This window comes from Atractosteus spatula, chromosome 7 (genome assembly GCF_055471065.1).
Source record: "Atractosteus spatula isolate fAtrSpa1 chromosome 7, fAtrSpa1.hap1, whole genome shotgun sequence".
In the NCBI taxonomy this organism is placed as follows: Eukaryota; Metazoa; Chordata; class Actinopteri; order Semionotiformes; family Lepisosteidae; genus Atractosteus; species Atractosteus spatula.
The window spans coordinates 39,390,332-39,411,413 of NC_142712.1; the positions used below are offsets into that span (position 1 = coordinate 39,390,332).

Here is a 21,082-nt window from a genome sequence, read left to right on the forward strand (position 1 = left end):
CAGGGGAAGCGGACAGAGGCGAGCCGTGAGCCTGGGGCCGAGCAGGCGGAGGTGAGTGCACTTAATACCGTAAAAACTGACTCCCGAAGGGGCAAATACCCCGGTTTACACACACAGAGATGTTATCTAAGGCAGTTCAGCTTCGGTCTGACCTAAAACGGCGATCTTGTTCTTTCTGCAAGGGCCGTTTTGAGAACTTTTTCTCAAGTAACCGTTAGCCAAGTGAAGTCTGGTGTTCTTTTTTTTTCCTCCCAGTTTGTCTGTGGCAGAGAGAGTTGCTCTACCTGGGTAGCGTTAAAAATGAAAACTGAAACTGCTGCTTATCCCTGTGCTTGGGAAAGGCGCGTAGGGCTGCTGAGCTATTTGATAAAATTAACGCTTTTTAAAAAATATGGATAAAATTGCCGTTTTAGGAAGGTGTAGTTACAGATCGGTGTGGCGAGAGAACAAAGCGCCTGTCTTGGCTGTTGGTAGGTGACTATACTGCAGGACGGTGAGCTACTGTAAGTGTAACGCATACTTACAAATGTGAAAGTGAAGGAAGTTATTAATCTTGTTAAAGTAAGCTTCTTAAGGGGTCCACTTTTTCATGCGTTTAAGTATTGCACCTTTCCAGTTATAGCATTTTATCCTCCTTTGACACAGATGGAGATATTGACCCTGTCGTTGTTTATGTGTGTTCGTGCAACTTTTTCGTAGCCTCTAACTTGACAATTTAGACCAGGCGCCTGCCTAAAATACGCCGCTGTTGTGTTGGTGTTACTTGGGTGTAGGTGACGCCTTTGTTCAAGAAGGGTTTAAACTCGAGACAGTTATCGAACTGTAAGTGAATTCGTAAATTTACAGACCATCCTATAGCGTAAAGCCTCAGAAGGTAAAACTGAATACAGTGTATAAATGCTACTGCAATAGGTCGATGAATCCTATTGTCCCTGCAGGAGGTCCTTGAAAGAGGTCTATGTGATATTTTCCCTTTCTCCGTGTTCTTAACTGTAAGGCTTGAATGGGCTTGATGGCTTGAATAAGTTAAAGATAATAAATTGCAACAAAAGGGGGATTGTGTTGCAGTAGCGTCAACCGTAGCTTCGGTTTTATAATTTAGCCTAAAAATGCGTCTGAGCGATGCATGCTTCTGACACCAACCACACCCAGCATTTTAAAGAGCATAATTTTCTTTTCTCTTTTTTGTTTCTCAGAGCTGTGGTAATTTAATAAATGAGTTCGCAGAGAGGCTCGTTTTAGCTTGTTTAAAGTGGGGGCTGTTAGGTCTTTGCAGTAACGTTGTCCTGCGCACACGTTTCTCTGATACTGTATGCATACGTGACTGTACATGTATGTATATAATTTGTACGTAGGACGTCTAATTCAGACGAGAAGACAGGCTGTGAAGAGTTTAGAGGAGAAGTACTCACGCCAAGTGTTTTAGTTCTTTCGTGCACGAATGTGTTAAATGGATTCAGTGCGTTCAGAGGAGAGGAGGCGCTATCAATTAAGTATACTTAAAGTAGGTTTTAAACTTAGTAATTGAAGGAAAAGGAGAGGGCAATTACTTAAGTTGTCTGTTATGTAATGACGTTATATTTATCACAAACTGCACGAATTTAGATAGCGCGTGTTAGCTGGAGGGATATTTCAAATATTAGAATAAAGAGCAGGAAAGGTTGGCGTTTAGTATTTATTGAACATTCATATGGCTTTTTTATCCTCAGGTTAGCGAGGTAACGGTACTGTACATCTGTGTCCCAATACTGCTCATCACACCGTGAACTGGCAGGACAGGTTTTGGTCTGTACTGTGTTTCCTGATCTAATAATTTCACTTGCATATTTACGTTTATGCAGGTCGATATTCTCGAAGCTTTATTATTTGATACTACTGCGATGAAGCTCTGGAAGCAGACTGTATCTAGCGGGTTTTGTCTGGACCGTGTGAAAGTGTTTATTTGTCGTGACACTTAACGTTGCGAAACATAACCGCGGCTCCTTCAAAACTTGTTTCCTACGTTTGCATTAAATATCTCGTCTTCCTCTGGTCCAGTACTACGCATACACATGCTTAAAATAACTTTAAAGGATGCCGTTGTGTCACTTAACTGTATTTTTAGACTTGTTTAAAGACGGTACAGTCACCACTCCATTTCTGATAGGTTACTGGAGGAGTTAATTTTTGTTTAGTTTATTTATAATTGCATTTTTTTTTGTGTCACCCATTATATTGCTGGACAAATAAGTTTCGATATCTACTTTTTTCTCTCTCTGCATTAATGCATGTCAGGTATATTTATGAAATTAAAAAAATTAAAAGAAAAACTTTATCAGAGCACATATTAATACAAAGAATTATATTCATCCCAAAACATCTCTAAATGATTTAAATAAAAGGGAGGGGGGCACTTCACCCATTGCTGAAGTGCAGCCCCACCTGGGTGACACACAGCGGCCATTCTGCACCAGCTGCTCCACCTGGGCGACACACAGCGGCATTTCTGTACCAACTGCCCCAGTGCACAGCAGATCAGGGGGAGGAGTGAGAAAATACTTTTAAATTACAGGGGCTAATGTACAGTCTGGCCTCACTACAAGCCAGGAGACTGTGGCGACGCCCCTATTCTCCCAAGCAGTGCCTGTGATCTTCAGTGACACAGGAGTCAATTCCTCGGTGTCGTGTCACAAGGTGGTTATTTAGGGGATCCCCTCCTGCTTCTTTTTCCGAGCTGATTAGTGCAGGATGAGTGAGCTTGGGCTTTCCAAGAGTTTTTTCTTTTGTAATCCCTGTTCTAAATTTGGGGATAATGGTCCGAGCCATTACTGACCACAAATCACGAGTGAGTTCAACCCAAAGGCCTGTGCCAGAAGCAGTGCACTTTCTTCTGATCCAGCCACAGCCTTCCCAGCTCCAAGCGCAGCATGTATTTACCTGCGAAGTGGAGCAAAATGTACTTGCCTTTGAGATTTCTACTGTCCGCCAAATTCGGCTGGAAGAGAAGTGGCCAGTATGTGATTCTTGTTTTTTCGTGGAGTAGTTTTTCCACAAGCCATAAAATGCAAAAATATTTTTTTAAATGTAACTATGAGCGGGTTGTGTAAATGTCCGCACGCATTTGTTTTTTTAAACTCTTTCCTAGAGTGCACTGCAATTGAGAATCACACTTTTTGTCTTCTCGGCAGGACGGTCGTAACACTTTTCCAACAGACCATACAAGTTACAGACGATCCTGTCTGGCAGTTAGTGTCTAATCGCTCTAATGATCTCATCCTCTTGTTGTTTTTATTTTTAAAGAAGCCAAGGTATGGACTTTAACAGCAAGACTGGGCAGCCTGTTCCACACTCCCACCACCTTTTGTATAATGAAGTGCTGTTATCGTTTTAAATGCATTACTGGTCCCCCACCGGGAGTTTGGCAAATTCTGAACTTCTGATTGTATCCCCTTTGGCTTTCAAAATCTTCTGCAGCTGGTGTTTGTTTGCCATTTTGCCTCTGGCAAGTTTCCTCCTGAGACTAACGGGGTTAAATGATGTTGTTGTCTGCTATTAAAGTGGACTGCAGGTCTCTCTGTAGCAATGTGACGTAGCCACATCCCATCTTGTCAGAGAAATGAGAACGTGTGGATACAGGTAATGGAGATGTGGTGATGTTAAGGTCACGGTAGATCTAGAGTTTTGGGGGAAACGGCGTGTACCTCTTTCCTCACACCTTTGCTCTTGTGCAGCATGTTTTCCTAACTGCATCACCATCTTCTATCACTGAAACTGAAATTCATTTTTATGAACGGGTTATTTTTATCGTTTTCCCATGCCGTTCCACTCAGGGCTTTTTTAGCCCTTTGTACTAGAAGGTGGCACTGGTCCTGCACAAACCCTGCAGTAAACATTAACCATTTCTTGTGAAGCCCATCACGCTTGAGAGATTTCCAGGGGAGGTGGATTAATTATTACTGTGTTTATGCACTATGGACAGCGTCGGGTATGTGGTCTCTGCTGATGCAAACAATATCAGTTTGTTCCTCTAGATACTGTAGGCTTAGGCTGATTAGCCTTATGTATGACTAAAAGCTTGCCTAGAGACCTTCGTCTTGTGGTGCTTACAGAACCAGATCTAGTAATTTGGAAATGCCTTTATATTGATGCCAGGCGTGGCAGACAGATAACATTCAGAATTTATTCAAATCGTTTGTTCAGCTGATTTGTGTGTTTATTTTTTATGCCTTTATTTTACTGTGTCAACCTATTGAGAAGAACATTCCCATTCGCAATGAGGAGGTCCAAGTCAATAGCAGGGAATTGCCTGGAGCAATTTGAGTGAAGGACCTTGCTGAAAGTTAGTCGTTCATTTTTATGAATGTTTTCTGTCCTGTTTTCCTAGTTGTAGGTATTTTGTAGTCTAATTGTTTACTGGGATATGTGCTTACGACTGCGGCAAAGAATCGAAGAAATAACTGGAATAGAAAAAAGCTGGGTGAGTTGCTATGTGCAGCAGTGGGGGTCTCCACATGCACATGTTGGTGTTTGCCCCCCTTTGTCTGCAATAGGTTTTCTCAGGTTATTAATAGTTAGGCGCTAGTCAGTAGAATAAAGCTACCCATCCTTAGGTACAGCAAACGTTGTTTATTTTGGAATTACGCATTTTACAAGTTTATTCAACATTCCTTCATTCTAGAAGGGGCTAATAAAAGACATTGTAATTTAAGTAATGCAAGATCCATGGTTTTAGGAGTGAGGGACCTACTGTAGGCTCAGTAGTAAAACAACTACATGGTCTCACAATGGGAAAAAAGGTCATGCATTTAGTATAGCTAACTTGTCTTTACATAGAATACATAGAGCTGTGCGTGGTGGGAACACGAGGGAGAACAACATTTTCAGCAGAGGAGCCTCTTTTAGTTTTTCAGCATGGCATTAACCTCCACAGGTTTCTCAATGATTGAAAACTACCCAGGGTTTCCTTACAAGGCTTGCAAAGTGTGCTGATCTGCTTGGCGCTGCATTAGCGATGCTTTTCCACTCTTGGCATGGGCTCCCTGTCTCGTTATCACTGGCATGGTTGCTGTGCTTTGGTGTTTGCAGGTAACCATGGCGATGACAGGTCAGACGTCCTACCCTGCAATGAGTAACCACACCAAAGAGCGTGTGACCATGGCCAAGGTGACCCTGGAGAACTTCTACAGCAACCTCATCACCCAGCACGAGGAGCGGGAAATCAGGTATCTTTCCCAGAGGTCCATTGTCTTTTTCTCCCCTCCTTTTCTCTGTTGGAAGTAAATGAGGAAAGATGCACTGTGTATACTGAAGTAATGCTTTCACGATGAATGTAAGTAATCTGGAATGCTCGTGTTCTGCTCATATCCTTTGGACTTTACCTCTGTCTGCAGTAGCTGCAAAATAATTATTCTTGAGAGCTCGCAGCAACTGTCTTTGATTCCTTTAATAGAGGGATTGGAATGTTTTTGCAGATATGGTTGATAGTGCTAAGTTTTATAAACTTATAAAAAACTGGCATTTGTGCATTTAGTTGTGGCGGTGTTGGACGCTTGTACTCCTGTCTTCCACAGAATGATAAAACGTGTCTGTGCAGAGTTATGGCCCAACATGTAGCCCCTCACCTTCTCTCAATTACACAGGCTTGTTCCCCCTTTTCTGAGGGTGACTGACAAAGCATAGACCCAGCCAAAACCTGCCGAGCTTTCAATATGACATTGAGTATTGTGAGGAGATTTTTCTACCATATAACAGTGCATTAGTAAAAAGTTAGTTTCTGCTTTTCAAGAACACATTCATCCTACAATAGGTTCCTTAAGGCTGGTGATTGTAGTTTCAAGCCCTGTGGTGAAATGTGTGTAACCTGAAGGGCTCTGGGCCATGTTAGTCTGCAGCCTGTCACCAAGATCCAAAGAGGAAGTCGTGCATGAGAAACGCTGAACGGAGGCTCAAGAGTGGCAGCAAGCCAGGGTTACCGGCAGAGGAAGCAGAGACAAAGAATATTGTCTGTTGCCTTTATGTATTTATAATGAAGCATAAACACCCAATATTGTATTTGGCTTTTACCAATGTGTACACTGTTTTTCTCATTGTGAACGTGTCGGTGAATTTCATTTTTAGTTTTCTCTCGAGAGCCATATCTTATCGTGTGAACTACAACAGTGTGTGTGACATTCTCTGGCTGATAGTTAATGACTCTGAGCACCGCCTTTATCAAAGGACAGGTCTACTAGAGCCCATGTATTCTCGAGCAGATATTTAATACTTTTTTGTTCTGCTCCAGTAGTTATGACACAGGTCTCAGTTTCCTTTGCTGTTCTTGAAGAAACCTCTGGTTTATTACCCAGCCTCTAACTCAAGGTCCTAATTATTCATGGCTTCAGGTGTAGTATTACAGCGGGGTTTCAATACTGTGTCTTGATTGAGACTGCTCCAGAGCAAGAGTCAAAAAGGCCGTGCTGATAAGAGCAGCTGGGCCACAATACTGTGTTTGTAACATGAAACTGGATGGCTAATCCACCTTGTGCCCTCTTTTCTTCACAGGCAGCAGAAACTGGAAAAAGTGATGGATGAACAAGGCTTGCCGGACGAGGAGGTGAGGGAACACGTGGTGGCGCATTCCAGAGGGAGAACCGAGGAAGGAGCAAGTCATGCATGTTCCAGATCTTTACCAAATGATCCTTTCAGGGCGTGTCCTGCTACAGTCCTGCGTGGACTGCCACCCTGACCTCATGCATTTTTGTAGCTTCTTCTTTTTTGTGGTCTGGTTAAGGCCTTTTATTTGAACTTCTTGCTTCATAAGACCCCTTTTTTCCCCAGACTGATTTCGGTTCCTAAATCAGCACTGCTTTTATGGAGCTGCTTCTGGTGTCACAACCAGAAGTTGCTCATTTAACCCTCTTCCCAAGGTCTTGTGCCGTTGATGTCCTGTAGCAGTGGACCTGTGGATGTAGATGTAGTTGAACTACTCTAAGATGTAGCTTTTGTAATAGATGGGCTTTGCAAGAGGGTTCAACACTGTATGGCATGAAGGTATTATATGTGCTGAAAGTGGTGCCTCACAAACTTGGTGAAGGGGGGTACAGTGTGATGATGAGACAGGAAGAAGGTTTAAGTTGTGTAGTACTTTGCTTATTTTTTTAAAAACTCCTGCGTTCCATCCCTGCACTTCAACAGAAACGCCAAAGGCGATCAGAGCATGCCCGGAAGGAGACGGAATTCCTTCGGCTCAAGAGAACCCGTCTTGGTTTAGATGACTTTGAGTCCCTAAAGGTCATAGGTCGCGGAGCATTCGGAGAGGTAACTTTCATAACCCCCCACCCCTTCTAATGATTTCTCACACTTACTGCAGTGACTTTGCAGAATCGATCTGCAAACCTATCTTGAGCCTCTCCCAGCCTCAGATGAGGCATCAGACCGGAGCACTAACTCATCAGCCAGCCCTGTAATAGTGTTCTGCTGTGCTGACAGTGTGGTCACTGTGATTTTGGCCAAAGAACACTGAACATGTTGTGCAAAAACTTGCTGTGTGTATTTTTAAGTTTTTTTTAGTTTGCGTTACTCGAATAACCCAGATATATTTAATGTGCATTTCATGTTTGAAGGATCTAGCCTTTCCTTCTGGCCTGCAGATTGTTCTTGATGTAATTATTGCATCCATTTCTTTATGGAAGTATTTGCACTTTTTCAGCTCAGAGTGAAATAAATAAATAGTGGTCACAATCACACTGGATTAACGCTGTAGCTAAATAAACTGATCTTTTTAGATTTATGATATTGCACTAATATATCTACAGTCCTCTCCTGTTCATTTGTGAAGGCAATGCTGAAAAGTAAGGTTGATTTCCACTCTCAGTGGCCATTAAAATATCCCTGGGCATTTCTTGGTAAAAGCAGGGAGTTATCCTGGTGTCCGGGCCAAATTTCCCTCCTCGGCCTTTACAATGGCCTCCAAATTGTCCCCATGTCTGATTGGCTTGGACTTGCCCTGCGATGGACTGGCGTCCTGTCCAGGGTGTACCCTGCCTTGCGCTTGTTGCTTGCCAGGTAGGCTCCGGCTTCCCGCGACACCGTATGGTATAACGCGGTTTGGTAAATGAGATGACAAATTTCCTCTTAGTCCAGGGCAGGAATGATGGGTCCCTTCTCCCCCACCCCAGGTGCGTCTTGTTCAGAAGAAGGACACAGGCCATGTGTATGCCATGAAGATCTTGCGCAAAGCGGACATGCTGGAAAAGGAGCAGGTAAAGTTTCTGTCACAAGATCCCCACTAGTGACTGGAAGGAAAAGAAAGTCATCCATGTTCAGACTGTGGGAAAACAAGGAGCTTCAAAAAAATACCTGATCATTTCCCGTTGACTTCTATCGGTGATCTCGCAGAAAGCGGCTGGACCAGGATCTTTAAAGCAGTTAAACCCATTTTAAAGATCCACGCTCATCCAGGAGAAAAAACACAATGCATAACAGAGTCTGAATGTAATGTAGTGACAGCTGCCGGTCTCGCTATTCTGTAAAATCTTTTCTGCAGGACCCTCAGTAAGGACCGATTTGCTTCATTGCTTTTTCAAGTCCTGTGTTAGAACATTGAGGCATTAGAGCATAAATCTTCCTGGGGTTAAAAGCAGGTGGGGCCTGTAAAGTACAGTTATATGGGTGTTGCTCAAGAGCTTGTTTCAACCTCTTTAAAGAGGAAGTTAAATACAGAATGGCATATAGTGAAACTGTGTCTCATAGAAATTGAAAAAACAAGTAATTCCAGCTGTATGTTTACTTTTAATTGGGTTATTGGCAATTCTCAGGTTTCACTATAGTCTTAAATTGAAGTTCGAGCCTCTGTGTTTATTTGAAATGACCAAAATGTACAGACTGGGTCTGCCATGTGTATAAAAGGTCCTCCTTACTCAGTCAGTGATGGAAGCTAGACTCCTGTTGCATAGTATTTATAGCCGCTCCTGGTTTTACAAGCTGCAGACTCTCCTTTAAAAAGCAGCTTTATTTCTGCATACTTTTTTTTTAAACTGGAATTGCATGTTCTGGAATCCAGCGCGTTTTTGATGTCTCGAGTTGTACTCGGCTCTTGACCTTTGAGAAGAGTTGATCCAGTTAAGGTTTATCTCCACAGTCTTCAGAAGGTGATGATTTAAAGAGATGTGGGACAACCTGCTGGATAATGACCCAGATGAGTTTAAGACTAAGCTTTACACTGAGGGGGACTGAGGACCTGCAGCTTTTGTGTTTAGAATGTGTTAATATGAACATAAAGTGGTTTTCCTTTAGTAAAGGAGCCCCCAGCTTGTAAAATGTGGAATGGCACAAAAGTTACAAATGAGAGGAGGCCATTCGGCCCATCTGTCTATTGGGTAGTTAGTAGCTGAATGTTAAAGCTTAGGTGAATGCCATGCAAAGGGAAAAGATCATTGGGTTTGGTGAGGACTGTGATCCCGTGTCTTTCTGGTATAATACTGGCAGGTGGGGCACATCCGAGCAGAGAGGGATATTCTGGTGGAGGCAGACAGTCTCTGGGTGGTGAAGATGTTCTACAGCTTCCAGGACAAGATGAACCTGTACCTCATTATGGAGTTTCTGCCAGGGGGTAAGAAGACACCTGTCAGCTTTCTGTGTGGTTTGTCTGCAGGCATCTGAGATTAACGTAAATCTGTTTACTCCCGTGTGTAACACAGCGTTAGTCAAATATGGGATCTCTCGATCTGTTTCAGTCTCTCTGTAAAGATTGTATGATGTGCTTTGTGACCAACTGTCACGAAAGTATTAAGAATGTAAAACAGTTTGTGATGCCACGGTTTATTACCATAGACTTGCACTAGAATGGATTTGTGGAAGACTTCCTCCCAGAGCTTTCAGAAGTACAGTGCTAATTATTTTTCAGGTGTTGGTAATCAAGAAACAGTTAAATGCTAAATAAATGAATTCGCCTAGAATCACACAGGTCTTTTTTGCAAAAATGTCTAGAGTTCCAATGTTGTTTGCGATCAGCAATTTTTAGATTATTTTAATGCCTCCTCTGCGAGCATGCCTGATTCTTGAACAGGAAGTTGAAGTTAGTGCACACACCTCAAGAAGGCTCGACAGCCAAAACAATTTTTCTATCCACTCTTCAGGGTGGAATTAACCTCTGCTTGTTCCTTTTGCAGACAGCGCGCCCTGTCCCAGTCACCCTAGTCGATCGTCTAGTAGAAGGAAACATTCTCCTCTTTTCCCCTCCTCATTTCCTGAGTCTGTCCTGCAGGTGATATGATGACCTTGCTGATGAAGAAGGACACGTTGACCGAGGAGGAGACGCAGTTTTACATTGCAGAGACTGTGCTGGCCATTGACTCCATCCACCAGCTGGGCTTCATCCACAGGGACATCAAACCTGACAACCTGCTACTGGACAGCAAGGTAAGAGACTTGGAGATCTTTTCTGGGAGCTCAGAACTCCCAATGGAAAAGCCCTGGGGGTGTCGCTGGAGTGAGTAGAGTGGTGCAGATTGTTGTTGTAGATGAGCAGTCAGGCTCCCCAGTCATATCAAATTAAGAGAAAATCGAAAGCGCTGTTGAGCTCCTTTCCATTCGCCTTTCGTCATTTCAGAAGCTTCTTAACCTGGAAAAATGATGTATCAATAATATTCTACATTTCTTCAAGGCACTGGAATGAGGTGAAGTCTCTGCCGTTTGCAGGTGCCCCTCTCTTCCTGAAAATGTTGTTAAAAAAATGAACAGAGTATTTCATTGCAGCTGGGTGGGGAATTGCGGTGTGTTGGTGCTTTTGTTACACTTCCTGAGGAAGTTAGAACCAAGAAAACAAAGACATGTTGCCAGTAGGAGTGACATTAGTTATTTTTCTCAGTTATTTGCTGATGGTGTTTTTTTTTCTGGCACAGTATCTGCTTTGATATTGATTGTCCTTCACTAGGGCTTGGCAGCACAAATACTGAAATTGAAACTATGATATTTCTGTGACCATAAAGCTTGTGAAGATGTGAAGTAATGTGACATTGATGAACTGATGACGTGTCTTTCCGGCTGGAGTATTACATAATAGAGATTTCATGCTGCAGTAAACAAAGGGCTCTTGGACAGGAAAGTATGTTTGCATGGATTATGCTGGACCAGTCCATCCACCCATTATCAGAATCTAAGGACACTGTCCTTAACATGTAAAAGGTTCACTTAATGCAGCTGCATCAAGCTTTCTCCTACTGTAATGGTGTGTGCCCATGTCTGTTTTCACATACCGCAGTATGTATAAAATCACTTTTTAAACATTCAAAGTTCAGTATAGCCTGGCTTACTGCTCTTGCCAAGAGATGCCCACTTAACACGGAGGGCCTGCTTAGCAATGCAATGTGAAAACACGACTGGTGTGAACATTGGTTTAGTACACTGGTTTATTTGCTGCAGCCCACACATGGAAAACGAAGTGGACTCAGCCTTGTTGAAGGCTGGGCTATCATGTCAGGTGTGCTATAAACAGGGCTTTTATAATGAAGACCACGATGTGGAGGTGCCATGTTGTTAATATCGCAAGGAGAGAATTCCAGAGCAGAGATCCATCTCTCAAAATTAAACTTTTAAAGTTCTTGAAATGTTTTTTTTTATACAGAAGGTGACGCTGAGTTGTTTTTGAAGCAAATGCCAGACATCAGCCTCATGAAAGAGAGTTCACAGACCTGAGGTTATTGATGATTAACTGACCTGCACCTTTGTAGCACTTGATTTTAACATTAATACATTTTGAAATGGCCTGGTGTGTATCTCCGTCTAATGATCTATTTATGTCTAACTTTAACTTGGATTGTTTCAGGGCCATGTGAAGCTGTCGGATTTTGGACTGTGCACAGGTCTGAAGAAAGCACACAGGACAGAGTTCTATAGGAATCTGAACCACAGCCTGCCCAGTGACTTCAGTAAGTATAGCCAACATTGCCTGTACTTTATACATCTTTGACATCTTCACTGAAACATTGCATCTTCCTTCAGGATCATTATAAGGCTACCCTGTCTTCAGAAGTGTTTGCTCAAAGTTGTTTTATGTGTGGTTTTGTATATACAGATTTATGTGCCTGTAAATTCAGACATGCGATTGGGCTTTTCAATCTCAATTCACTAAAACCGGTTATTAGTGTTTAGTAAGCTCAGAAGAGGTATCACTGGCAGTTCATGCACAATTTATAGCACGTTAATAGAATTAGTGAATAACAATGTCTCAGATACAGGATGCCAACACTTTCAGTATATCTGAAATATACACTAGACATTTATTTCATGTACCATTTCCCACTGGGTGCATTTTGTGTCAGAAGTAGTAAAGGAGTGTTTGGACGGCATCTCTCCGTGCTGATGTCCAGATTGTCCTCTTCTCCCAAGCCTTTCAGAACATGAACTCCAAGAGGAAGGCGGAGACCTGGAAGAGGAACAGGCGGCAGCTGGTGAGCGTCAGCAGCGGTCTCTCTCCGCATTCCCACGCTGCTCCGGGACACCGAGAGGGCAGGACTGGAAGACACCGTCCTGACAGGATTACGTCCCTTCAGAAAAAAACAGAAACGCAGACTGTTACACCAGACCACCAGCACAGTTCATGTGCATCTTTCCCACACTGATGAGCTCAACTGCTTGTCTGCTTATACACCTGTCATTTCGGTTCCCAAGGGATAATGGGGATTTGTGATTTCCTGATCCGGAGCACCGCTCAGTTTTTCTTGTTTTGTGCATCTTTCTAAACCTCACTCAGTAGTCTTTGTAAAAGAGGGTTCTCAATCTTTTTTTGGCTAGGACAGTCCCTTTTTGGAAGTAGTCCGCAGTTTTAACGGAGTCGGAGGTATATGATTATAAGAAGCTACTGTTCGTTATTAAATAAGAAAAAACAGGACAGCAGCGTAAGGGCTTTTGGAGCAGATCCCACTGACGGGTATGAGTGTGTTTGGCATGGTTCGGGTCGTCCCTTGTTTCTGAACACTCTTCGAAGATGGACCCCCGAGGACACCCCAAGCGTTTGATTGAAAACCCTTGTTCTATGATATTTTACTATTCAGACCTTAGTAATGATCAACATTAATCTCCCACCCTAATGTTCTTTTAGCAGACTTTGAGCTCATGCTGATGGAAGTGCGTAGGCCAGAGCCTGAGGGTTTTAAAGTCTAGTCTATCTCATTGTTTCTGTTTATTAGCATCAGTGCAGCATCTGTCTAATGAATGATTGTTTTTTGTAGGCTTTCTCTACAGTGGGCACCCCAGACTATATTGCCCCAGAAGTGTTCATGCAGACTGGATACAACAAGCTGTGCGACTGGTGGTCTCTCGGGGTCATTATGTATGAGATGCTGATTGGTAAGACTTCAGACGGATCTGGCTGTCTGCTTCGTCTCGAGTGCTCGAATCCTAAATGTGCCCTGCCAGGGGTGGGCACTAAAATCAATGCTAAGGAATCGCCCCCAGGAAGAGCTTTTAGTAAAACAGTAGATTTGCAGTTAATCTAGCTGCTGTTCAATTCTGCACCTCACTTTTAAAAATTGTACTTTTGGCACAACTGCCTGTGGAATATAAGGAGAACAACTGTCTGTCTCCAGGGTACCCCCCATTCTGTTCCGAGACCCCGCAGGAGACCTACAAGAAAGTGATGAACTGGAGAGAGACCCTCACCTTCCCCCCCGAAGTGCCCATCTCCGAGAAGGCCAAGGATCTCATCCTCAGGTACGAGTCTCGTTCCTCGGCATTTCCACCCCTATCTCCAGGTCTCTTGCCCAGCTCTCCCATCTTGAATTCAGATTCCTCAGATCCTGGGGGGGTTTGAATTCAGGAAACAGCCTGATGAGCTGCTGGACATGTCATTCCTAAATCCTATTTGGAGTGGTTAAAAAGTTTAGCAGCTTTCTCAGAGTGGCTCGGTTGAGGTATTTTGCCTTGTTTCTGATGGTCTGTCGTCTTTTGTATGGTTTTGGCAAAAGATGATTTGTACAGACTGATACTGGTAATGATAATTAAGAAAAATGTCAGAGAGTCTGTGTTTTTGTTTCATCCCAGTACAATTAGAGTTAATTAAAATGTTTCTTACCTTGCTGGACAGGTTCTGCTGCGAGTGGGAGCACAGAATTGGTGCAGCAGGGGTGGAGGAGGTCAAAAGTAACCCTTTCTTTGAAGGAGTGGATTATGACCACATCAGGTACAGTACCTCACCATTATACTCATTGCAGGAAACCCCACAGAAAGCCGACTTCATGGGAGCTGCAGCTTTTCTACACGCGTACATATGCATTTCTGTGTCTTGTATGTAAAAGCTATACATTAGCCATCTTAAACTCTAAATGTATTGAGCCTCTGTAAATTAGATATGAAACCAGTTTTTAGGACTGGTTTTACTCCAGGTTAAAACCATAGGAGGTGCTGTCATTCCTAAACACAAAGCACTCCATATCTCCTCCTCCTGTGAAGCAGTGGATCTCTTTGGAAAAGCATTTCTTTTTCCGTACAGCCCAGCCTTGTGTCTCTTGTCTCTGGCAGGGAAAGACCTGCAGCAATACCAATCGAGATCAAAAGCATTGACGACACTTCCAACTTCGATGAGTTCCCCGAGTCGGACATCCTACAGCCTGCAGGTAGAGTCTCGGCCGCAGCATGATAACGTGATAGTCAAATCAAGGCGACCGCACGCCCCCACACTGCCCTGTCACCACTGCCTGACGGCACGGTTGCTTGTGTGAAGCTGAGATAAGAGTCACAAGGTTGTTTGTGCAAGGTGCTGCTTGGAATTGAAGGCTTTAAAAGTGAAGCTAAAATGAATCGATCAAAGTCGTGACCCGTGTTCTGGAAGGTTTTGGCTTGTTATAAATCCAGTGTTCGCTGTGTGGTTTGTGTCTTAGCTGCCGTGGTGAGTAACCACTCGGAGGCGGACTACAAGAACAAGGACTGGGTCTTCATCAACTACACCTACAAGCGATTCGAGGGGCTGACGGCTCGGGGGGCCATACCTTCCTACATGAAGACGGGGAAGAGATAGGCCCCCAAGGAGCGGGGCCGACCCGGGTTCGAGGCTCGCGCGTCCTCTTCTCCTCTGGCACATCAGCACTGAAAGAGCTTTGCAAGGAGCCTGGTCTGCCATTAGCCCCTGTTCTGCCGGAGAAGATGGACTGTGAGGGCTTGCCTTTCCGCCTTCCAGGCCTTTTGCCCTCATATCGAATCGCTGAGGTCGTGGGGAAGAGGAGCTCACGAGCAGGGCACACTCTTCCACAGTCAAGCATGGAGCGGCCTGGCGGTCCAGGAGAGCTAGAAAAAGGGGCAAAACAATTGGTAAAAAAAAGTGTTTTAAAACAGTAAATTCTTGTCATGTAGAACTCTGAAGCAGGCAGAGGCGTGAGCTGGACCCAGAGAGGGCAGGGCTTGTACCCGGAGCTCTGTGGGCTGGGATACTGGAGCGCTGGAGCTCCAGGCGCGGACCTGGCTCCCCCCTGCAGAGCTCTTCTGGCACCTCCTCTCCTACAGTTTCTTTCTCCTCTTCTTCGCGAGTCCTTTCCACCGCTGTGAAATCTCTCCTGAGGTCTCCGTTCTGCTTCAGGTCAGCTGGGTGTCCCCTGCAGCGCGCTTTTTTCAAACCCAGGGTTATTTATTCTTTCCGCCAGTGTTTTATACATATGCGACTATGTACAAAATGTTGTACGTACTTGGGACCTTTTTACTGCTTCTGTTAAGTGGCAGATTAACCCTTTTCTGGGGTTATTGTTTTTTAATCTTTTAAAAATATTTTTAAAGTATCTGGGCTTCATAGCTCATTCCAGAAATGTGCTGGACATTTTTTAGTTTTCTCTGCTTGTGGTAGTCTGGCTTTTTTTTTTTTAATTTTCTACCATATCGGTGCTTTGACTTGCAAAGTATAGTCCAATTAGTATTGGGTCTCAATGCGTGTTTAACTCATGTACGTTACCAAAGACCAACGACAGCTACAGTTTTCACCTGCAGGGTCTTACACAGTGGATCTTTGTTGGTTTCAATGTGAATTCCAGAACTAGCATTATCTTCACTTTAAAACACACACAGCGTAGAGCTATGAGTCTGAAAAGACTTACCAAGGACTGTAGAAAAGGTAATTGTGTAAAATACAACATTTCCTTTTTAATTTTTGGGAAAGGGAAGTCTTTAAGAGGCTCCTAGTATACAGTATTTTAATTTGAAACTTGGTTTCACTGTCAGAAGTCTGTTGACACAGGCTGCACCAGACTCATGACGGAGTGAGGAAAGGCGAGAGCAGCAGTATAATTCCATTGGCAGTGTTTGGTAATTTTAACAGATAAGTGTTTTAGCTTCTTGATCCTGGGGAGTAAATACACCTCCATTCAATATTAGATCATGTTTTTATATTTGATGAAAATTCTCTCCATACTATTGTGCATTGGATCTTAAACTTGGCATATCATGTCTTGAAAACCTTTGCTTGGGGAATCGCAAAGGTGGAATGACAGTTACCCTATACATGTGAGGATTATTTCTTGTAAAATGGGAATCACTGTGATCTCTGAGATGTTTTTTTCCGTGACGTCACGGGCATGGGCATTGCATAGCAAATGTCACGGCCACAGCAAAGTCACACCCATGGAAAAGAGGCAGGAGAGTCAGGACCGAAGCCTGTCCTTAGCAGGGTTGGAAATAAGGATCCGCACAAGGTACACCAGGCAGCAAACCAGTCCCAAAAGCCAAACCTTTTCTGAAAATCAAAGATCAAACATGATCTATGCAGTTTAAAATAATTTCAGTAGTCTGCCTGCTGAAATAACCGACATGTTCGATGCATTCTGCCTTGTAATTGTTTCTGGATGCTTTTTCTTTTTTTTGGAAGTAGTATTTAAATAGATGACATGATGCACTTAATGAAAGCAGACTGCATGCTGACTTCACCGATTTCGCTTGTATTCCAGGAACCACAGACCTCCGTGGTAGGCCTCATATATATAGCACTTCTAGACTTTTTATAAGCTCATAGGAAAGCCTGTGTTTTGAAAGACAACATTTGTGTTTTAGTGTATTTTTAATCACAGGGTTCAGTATTCAGACTCACTCTAAATTTTACACCCATCTGCTTGTGAAGGTGACCTTGCTATTTGGTCAACAGCATTACCCTGCAACACTAGTTTTAGAATCTGCTTGTTCAGACAGTTATGAGATTTTGTCAGCAGTTAAGCCCAAAGCTGAAGGAGGTTGATTCATTTGTTGCTTTTATCCAAGGTGATTTACATTTCTGCCCATCTTTACAGCCGAGCAACTGGCGTGAAGTACCTTGCTCAAGGATAGCACCTCCATGTCCCATCTGGGTTTGAACCTGCAACCTTGCAGGCGCAAGTCCAGGCCACTGCTGCCACTTCTGTTAAACATTGCACGCTTACAGTTGATGGGACTGAACAGCAAAAGCCTGTGAATTCTTTCCGTTTCAGTCTCCCTAAGTGGAGTGATTACAGTATGGCTCTTAGCCCATTAGATAAGGCATAATGCCTTGTTGACCTTTTAATCTGTATATCAGAATCTGTAGATCAGTTTACTGGCAATAGACTTCTGCATGTGGGCTACAGAGTGATGAGTTAAACTGCATTTGCACAGTATAGTTCAGAAGCATCCCCTACAGGGCTCAGGCATGCCTCAGTCAGGAAAGGGGCTTGCTTGGAGCGCGGGTTGAGCCAGAAGACTGGAGTTTGAATTTAGGCCATGTCACAGTTTGATGGGGGCCAAGACTGTCAAAGTGCTGTCAGGTCTTGGAGTTGGAATCGCTTGGACAGGGATTTCTCAGCTCTTGAGTAAATGGGGCGGTCCTGCAGCTTTTTTGGTGTGTGTACCTGGAAGCTTGCAGGGCGGCACTGTTCTTTCAGTCAGGTATAACCTGGCTTGCAGAGGGTCAGAAAATAAACTACTTGATTGCTGGGCAGGTTGGAGAAGTTTGTTGTTTGTCCCTCCTCATTCTTGCAGTGCAGTACGTGAGTCTTTGCTTTGAAATGAAGTGAAGGATCGGTGACGAGTCCCGTACTGGGTGAACAACAAGGGGATAGGCTTTTACTTACAATTAAGTGACTGCTATTAAGGTGCTCGTTTCCAAGTTGCAGGTTGAACTCCGATCCAGATGTCATTTGTTCGACACTGAGTCTTGTCGCCAGCTGACCGGGACTGGGACTCCTCCTGCTGGCTCAGTGCTCTCTGTGGGTTCTTGGGTGCTTGCAGAAAGGCAGTGAGATTGGCGAGAGGTGCGTCTCTCCTAGTTAGGCAATAGATGAAGGGCATATCAACAAATAGAGCACATCTCAAATAAAAAGGGCATTCTAAAAAAATAGGTGATTCTCAAAAGAAAAGGGCATGGGTCCCTAATGCACTAAAGCAAAAAAGTTCTATTTTGAAAATCAAATAATGGCATCTCTGTTTCAGCAAGTCTCTCTCGGGATCCTTTCAAGCAAAGTTGGGTTACCATAAAGTAAAAGAAAAAGGTTCTGTTCTGTTCCCAAGGGGCTAAAGCCTGGGTTTTGAGTATCCCACAATAGAGGGTCTGCTGGAAGTCCCGTACTTAGGGGAGGCTGCCCGACCCCTGGAAGGTGTTCGCTGGATGTTTGCAATGGAAAACCATGACAAGGTGCTTGCTGGGATACAAAGCGCCAACCTGAGGGCATATGACCCAGACCTTGCGAGCGCCAGGAGCCGAGGAGACTGGGAATGCTCACAGCTGAAACAAGGTCGCTTCATGCAGGGTTTAAAAATCTAAACATTTTCAGTCATGTTCGTGACTGCATTACATTTCGCATAGAACACTTAAAATTGCAGAAGTCCTTTATCTCAGGGCAAAAAAAACATGTTCGTCATTGAGTAAAAATGAAATTCCATCACAATGGCTGGTTACCAAGGCTCACTTTCTTAAATTTGTTTGTTTTTTTTCTTTCAGAATTTGATTTTTTTCCTCTTTTAACTACTCCATATACATTATGTACGCGTGTATTTTTTTTCCATAAAGGTACAGATGCCAAAGAACTTTATAACACAAGCAGGTCCAACACCGTTGGCACGCTGTGGACACAGGTTCGTGTTTGCCCCACTGAGGCAAAGTGAGAGCAGTGCGGTGCTGGGCCCTGCTATCCCTGTTGTGATAATACAGTGCAGAATGTATGGTTTTATGCAGTAAATTATGTTGTTATATGATGACACAGTATACTATGTATTTTTTCTAAAACAACCCTTTTTATATTTTGTCAACTTTTACCAAGATCAACTTTTACCACCTATCTCTTTTTTATTATCCACAATTAGATCAAGAAATTCTAAAAACACAACATTCAGGAAACTCTTGAGCTTGTCCTCCGTGCTGATGGATTGATGTCTTTCTGTATATTCTTCAAGTAATGTAAAAACGTGATGAGTGAGATTTACCAACAGTTTTTCTTTTGTCGTTCAAAGAAAACGACAGAGGGGCTGTTGTTCAGTGCATTCCCTGTTTGAAGGGGGTGGCCCTCTTTCTCGTTGTCTACATTTTTTTTTTGCATGTAATTTTGTTGCTTTGAAATGTAAAAAAAGACCTGGGGGGCTTGGTGGTGGTTTGAAATACCTGGGACCACAGAAGTATTGCTCTGCTTATTCTCCTGTCAGTTACTGCTACTGAGCTGTGCTTCTATCAAACAGCGCTCAGGGAACTTTGATCTGTAAGCATTCCATTCCATTTACCTAGCTAACTGAATGCCTGACAAAAACCGATCTGGGGCTGGCAGCCCCTAATGTGAAATAAGCGATCTTTGTGTTTGCTACAGTTTTGTATGTTCTTTTCACTGGTGGGGATGTCTCTTGCAATGGGTCTGATTCTAACTGTGTTGTAAAGACAGAAGACTTCTACAGTCAGATCACTAATAGGACAGTGTCTGCCTCTCCACTGCAAAATGTCACTAACTACACAACAACTCTGACCTGTTCCTGATTTTCTGAAAGGAGAACATGGGTCTCGGAGCAGGATACATAAGTGTTTTTTTAAATCTTTGCTTCAGTTTGGCAAATGTTCTGTTGAGTGCGTTTCCTGCTCTGGGTTGGGAGTAATTTGACTAGTTTCCAAAGTTCAGGGGAGGAATCTTCTCTGCTGATCAATGGCTCTTGCAGTGCATGATGTTAAAAAAAGAAACCGTGTGACATGGTCTAAAAGGTCACGGGCTCTTCACGAGGGCAGAAGGCCCACGGGGACTGAAGTGTGCAAGAGGATATAAAGTCTCACAACCATCTGTTACTGAGTGCAGTAGCCATGAGCCTACTGCTTCTTCCTTCTCTCCCACCTCTGCCCTTAAACCCCTGCACACAGTCCTGGGTATGCAACTGGGGAGGTTTATAGATCTGTTCTTCTCAGAGGTGCACATTCTCCCTGTATAGTGGGAATCTTCATTTTCTGTTGTGCTTGAATATGAACACAGCCTCTCTATGCCAGTGATACCTCCTGTGTGTGGTTTTATTTTAAGCTGAAACAGGATCTCTGCCATCCCCAGCCTCCTCCATGTAGTTTTGGCTAGTTATATATAAATATTGCTGCCTTACATAGTACAGGTTTATACGTGTAAATGCAGTTTGATTAAATATTTTTTCCCCTCTCCTGAGGTTTGTTTCTAGCTATCATTTTTGTTTTAACCTGCTTGGTTACTGGTAGCAGCAGAAAGCAAAGCTTGTTTTTGTGAAAGGAGCATTCAGTGCTGCCACAGCCAGCCTTTTAAAATGAGTCAATAAACACTTGTACATAGTTTCTACTGCATTTTTCTGTTCAATCCTTGTTAGTGACAGGCTCTATGCACTGCCAGTAGACATACAGTAGTATAAAGAGTAAACACAAAGATGCATCTTGACTTGACTACATTGCTTAAAACTTCCAAACTGTAAGATGTGCCTTTTCAGAAAGTACAGACATGCTGTCATGCTGAACATGCTCCTGGGATTTGTTGATTTTGCAATGTACTGTGCTGTTTATCATGTTTTTTCCTGTCCGATTATCAGCTCATGAGCTGTCAGATGTTTCATTTTGCCTGCACCCATGGTCTCAATCAAAGAATGTCATCTCGTATGAAAGTAGCCTTAAGCAGTGAATGAGGTAATAGGATCTTCTGCCTGAGCAGACAAGGTTTTTGTG

General features: G+C 43.4%; 1 protein-coding gene across 1 annotated transcript; it reads left to right on the forward strand.

Annotated features, from left to right (window-relative positions):
* LOC148830945 (serine/threonine-protein kinase 38) lies at positions 1-20,701 on the forward strand. Its single transcript, XM_088921111.1, has 14 exons — positions 1-51; positions 5,065-5,201; positions 6,520-6,571; positions 7,153-7,275; positions 8,136-8,219; positions 9,445-9,568; positions 10,223-10,377; positions 11,783-11,885; positions 12,346-12,407; positions 13,188-13,305; positions 13,545-13,668; positions 14,042-14,137; positions 14,476-14,570; positions 14,835-20,701. The coding sequence occupies exons 2-14, from the start codon at positions 5,071-5,073 to the stop codon at positions 14,969-14,971; spliced, it is 1,404 nt and encodes a 467-aa protein (XP_088777237.1). The 5' UTR covers positions 1-51; positions 5,065-5,070; the 3' UTR covers positions 14,972-20,701.
* Positions 20,702-21,082: the final 381 nt, after the last annotated feature.

Excerpts from the sequence above, each read along its gene's own strand:
- LOC148830945 (XM_088921111.1), top strand. The coding sequence starts at position 5,071 with ATGGCGATGACAGGTCAGACGTCCTACCCTGCAATGAGTAACCACACC. Across the intron at positions 7,276-8,135 it reads GTCGCGGAGCATTCGGAGAG|GTGCGTCTTGTTCAGAAGAA; the intron begins GTAACTTTCATA and ends CCCCCACCCCAG. Across the intron at positions 8,220-9,444 it reads ACATGCTGGAAAAGGAGCAG|GTGGGGCACATCCGAGCAGA; the intron begins GTAAAGTTTCTG and ends TAATACTGGCAG.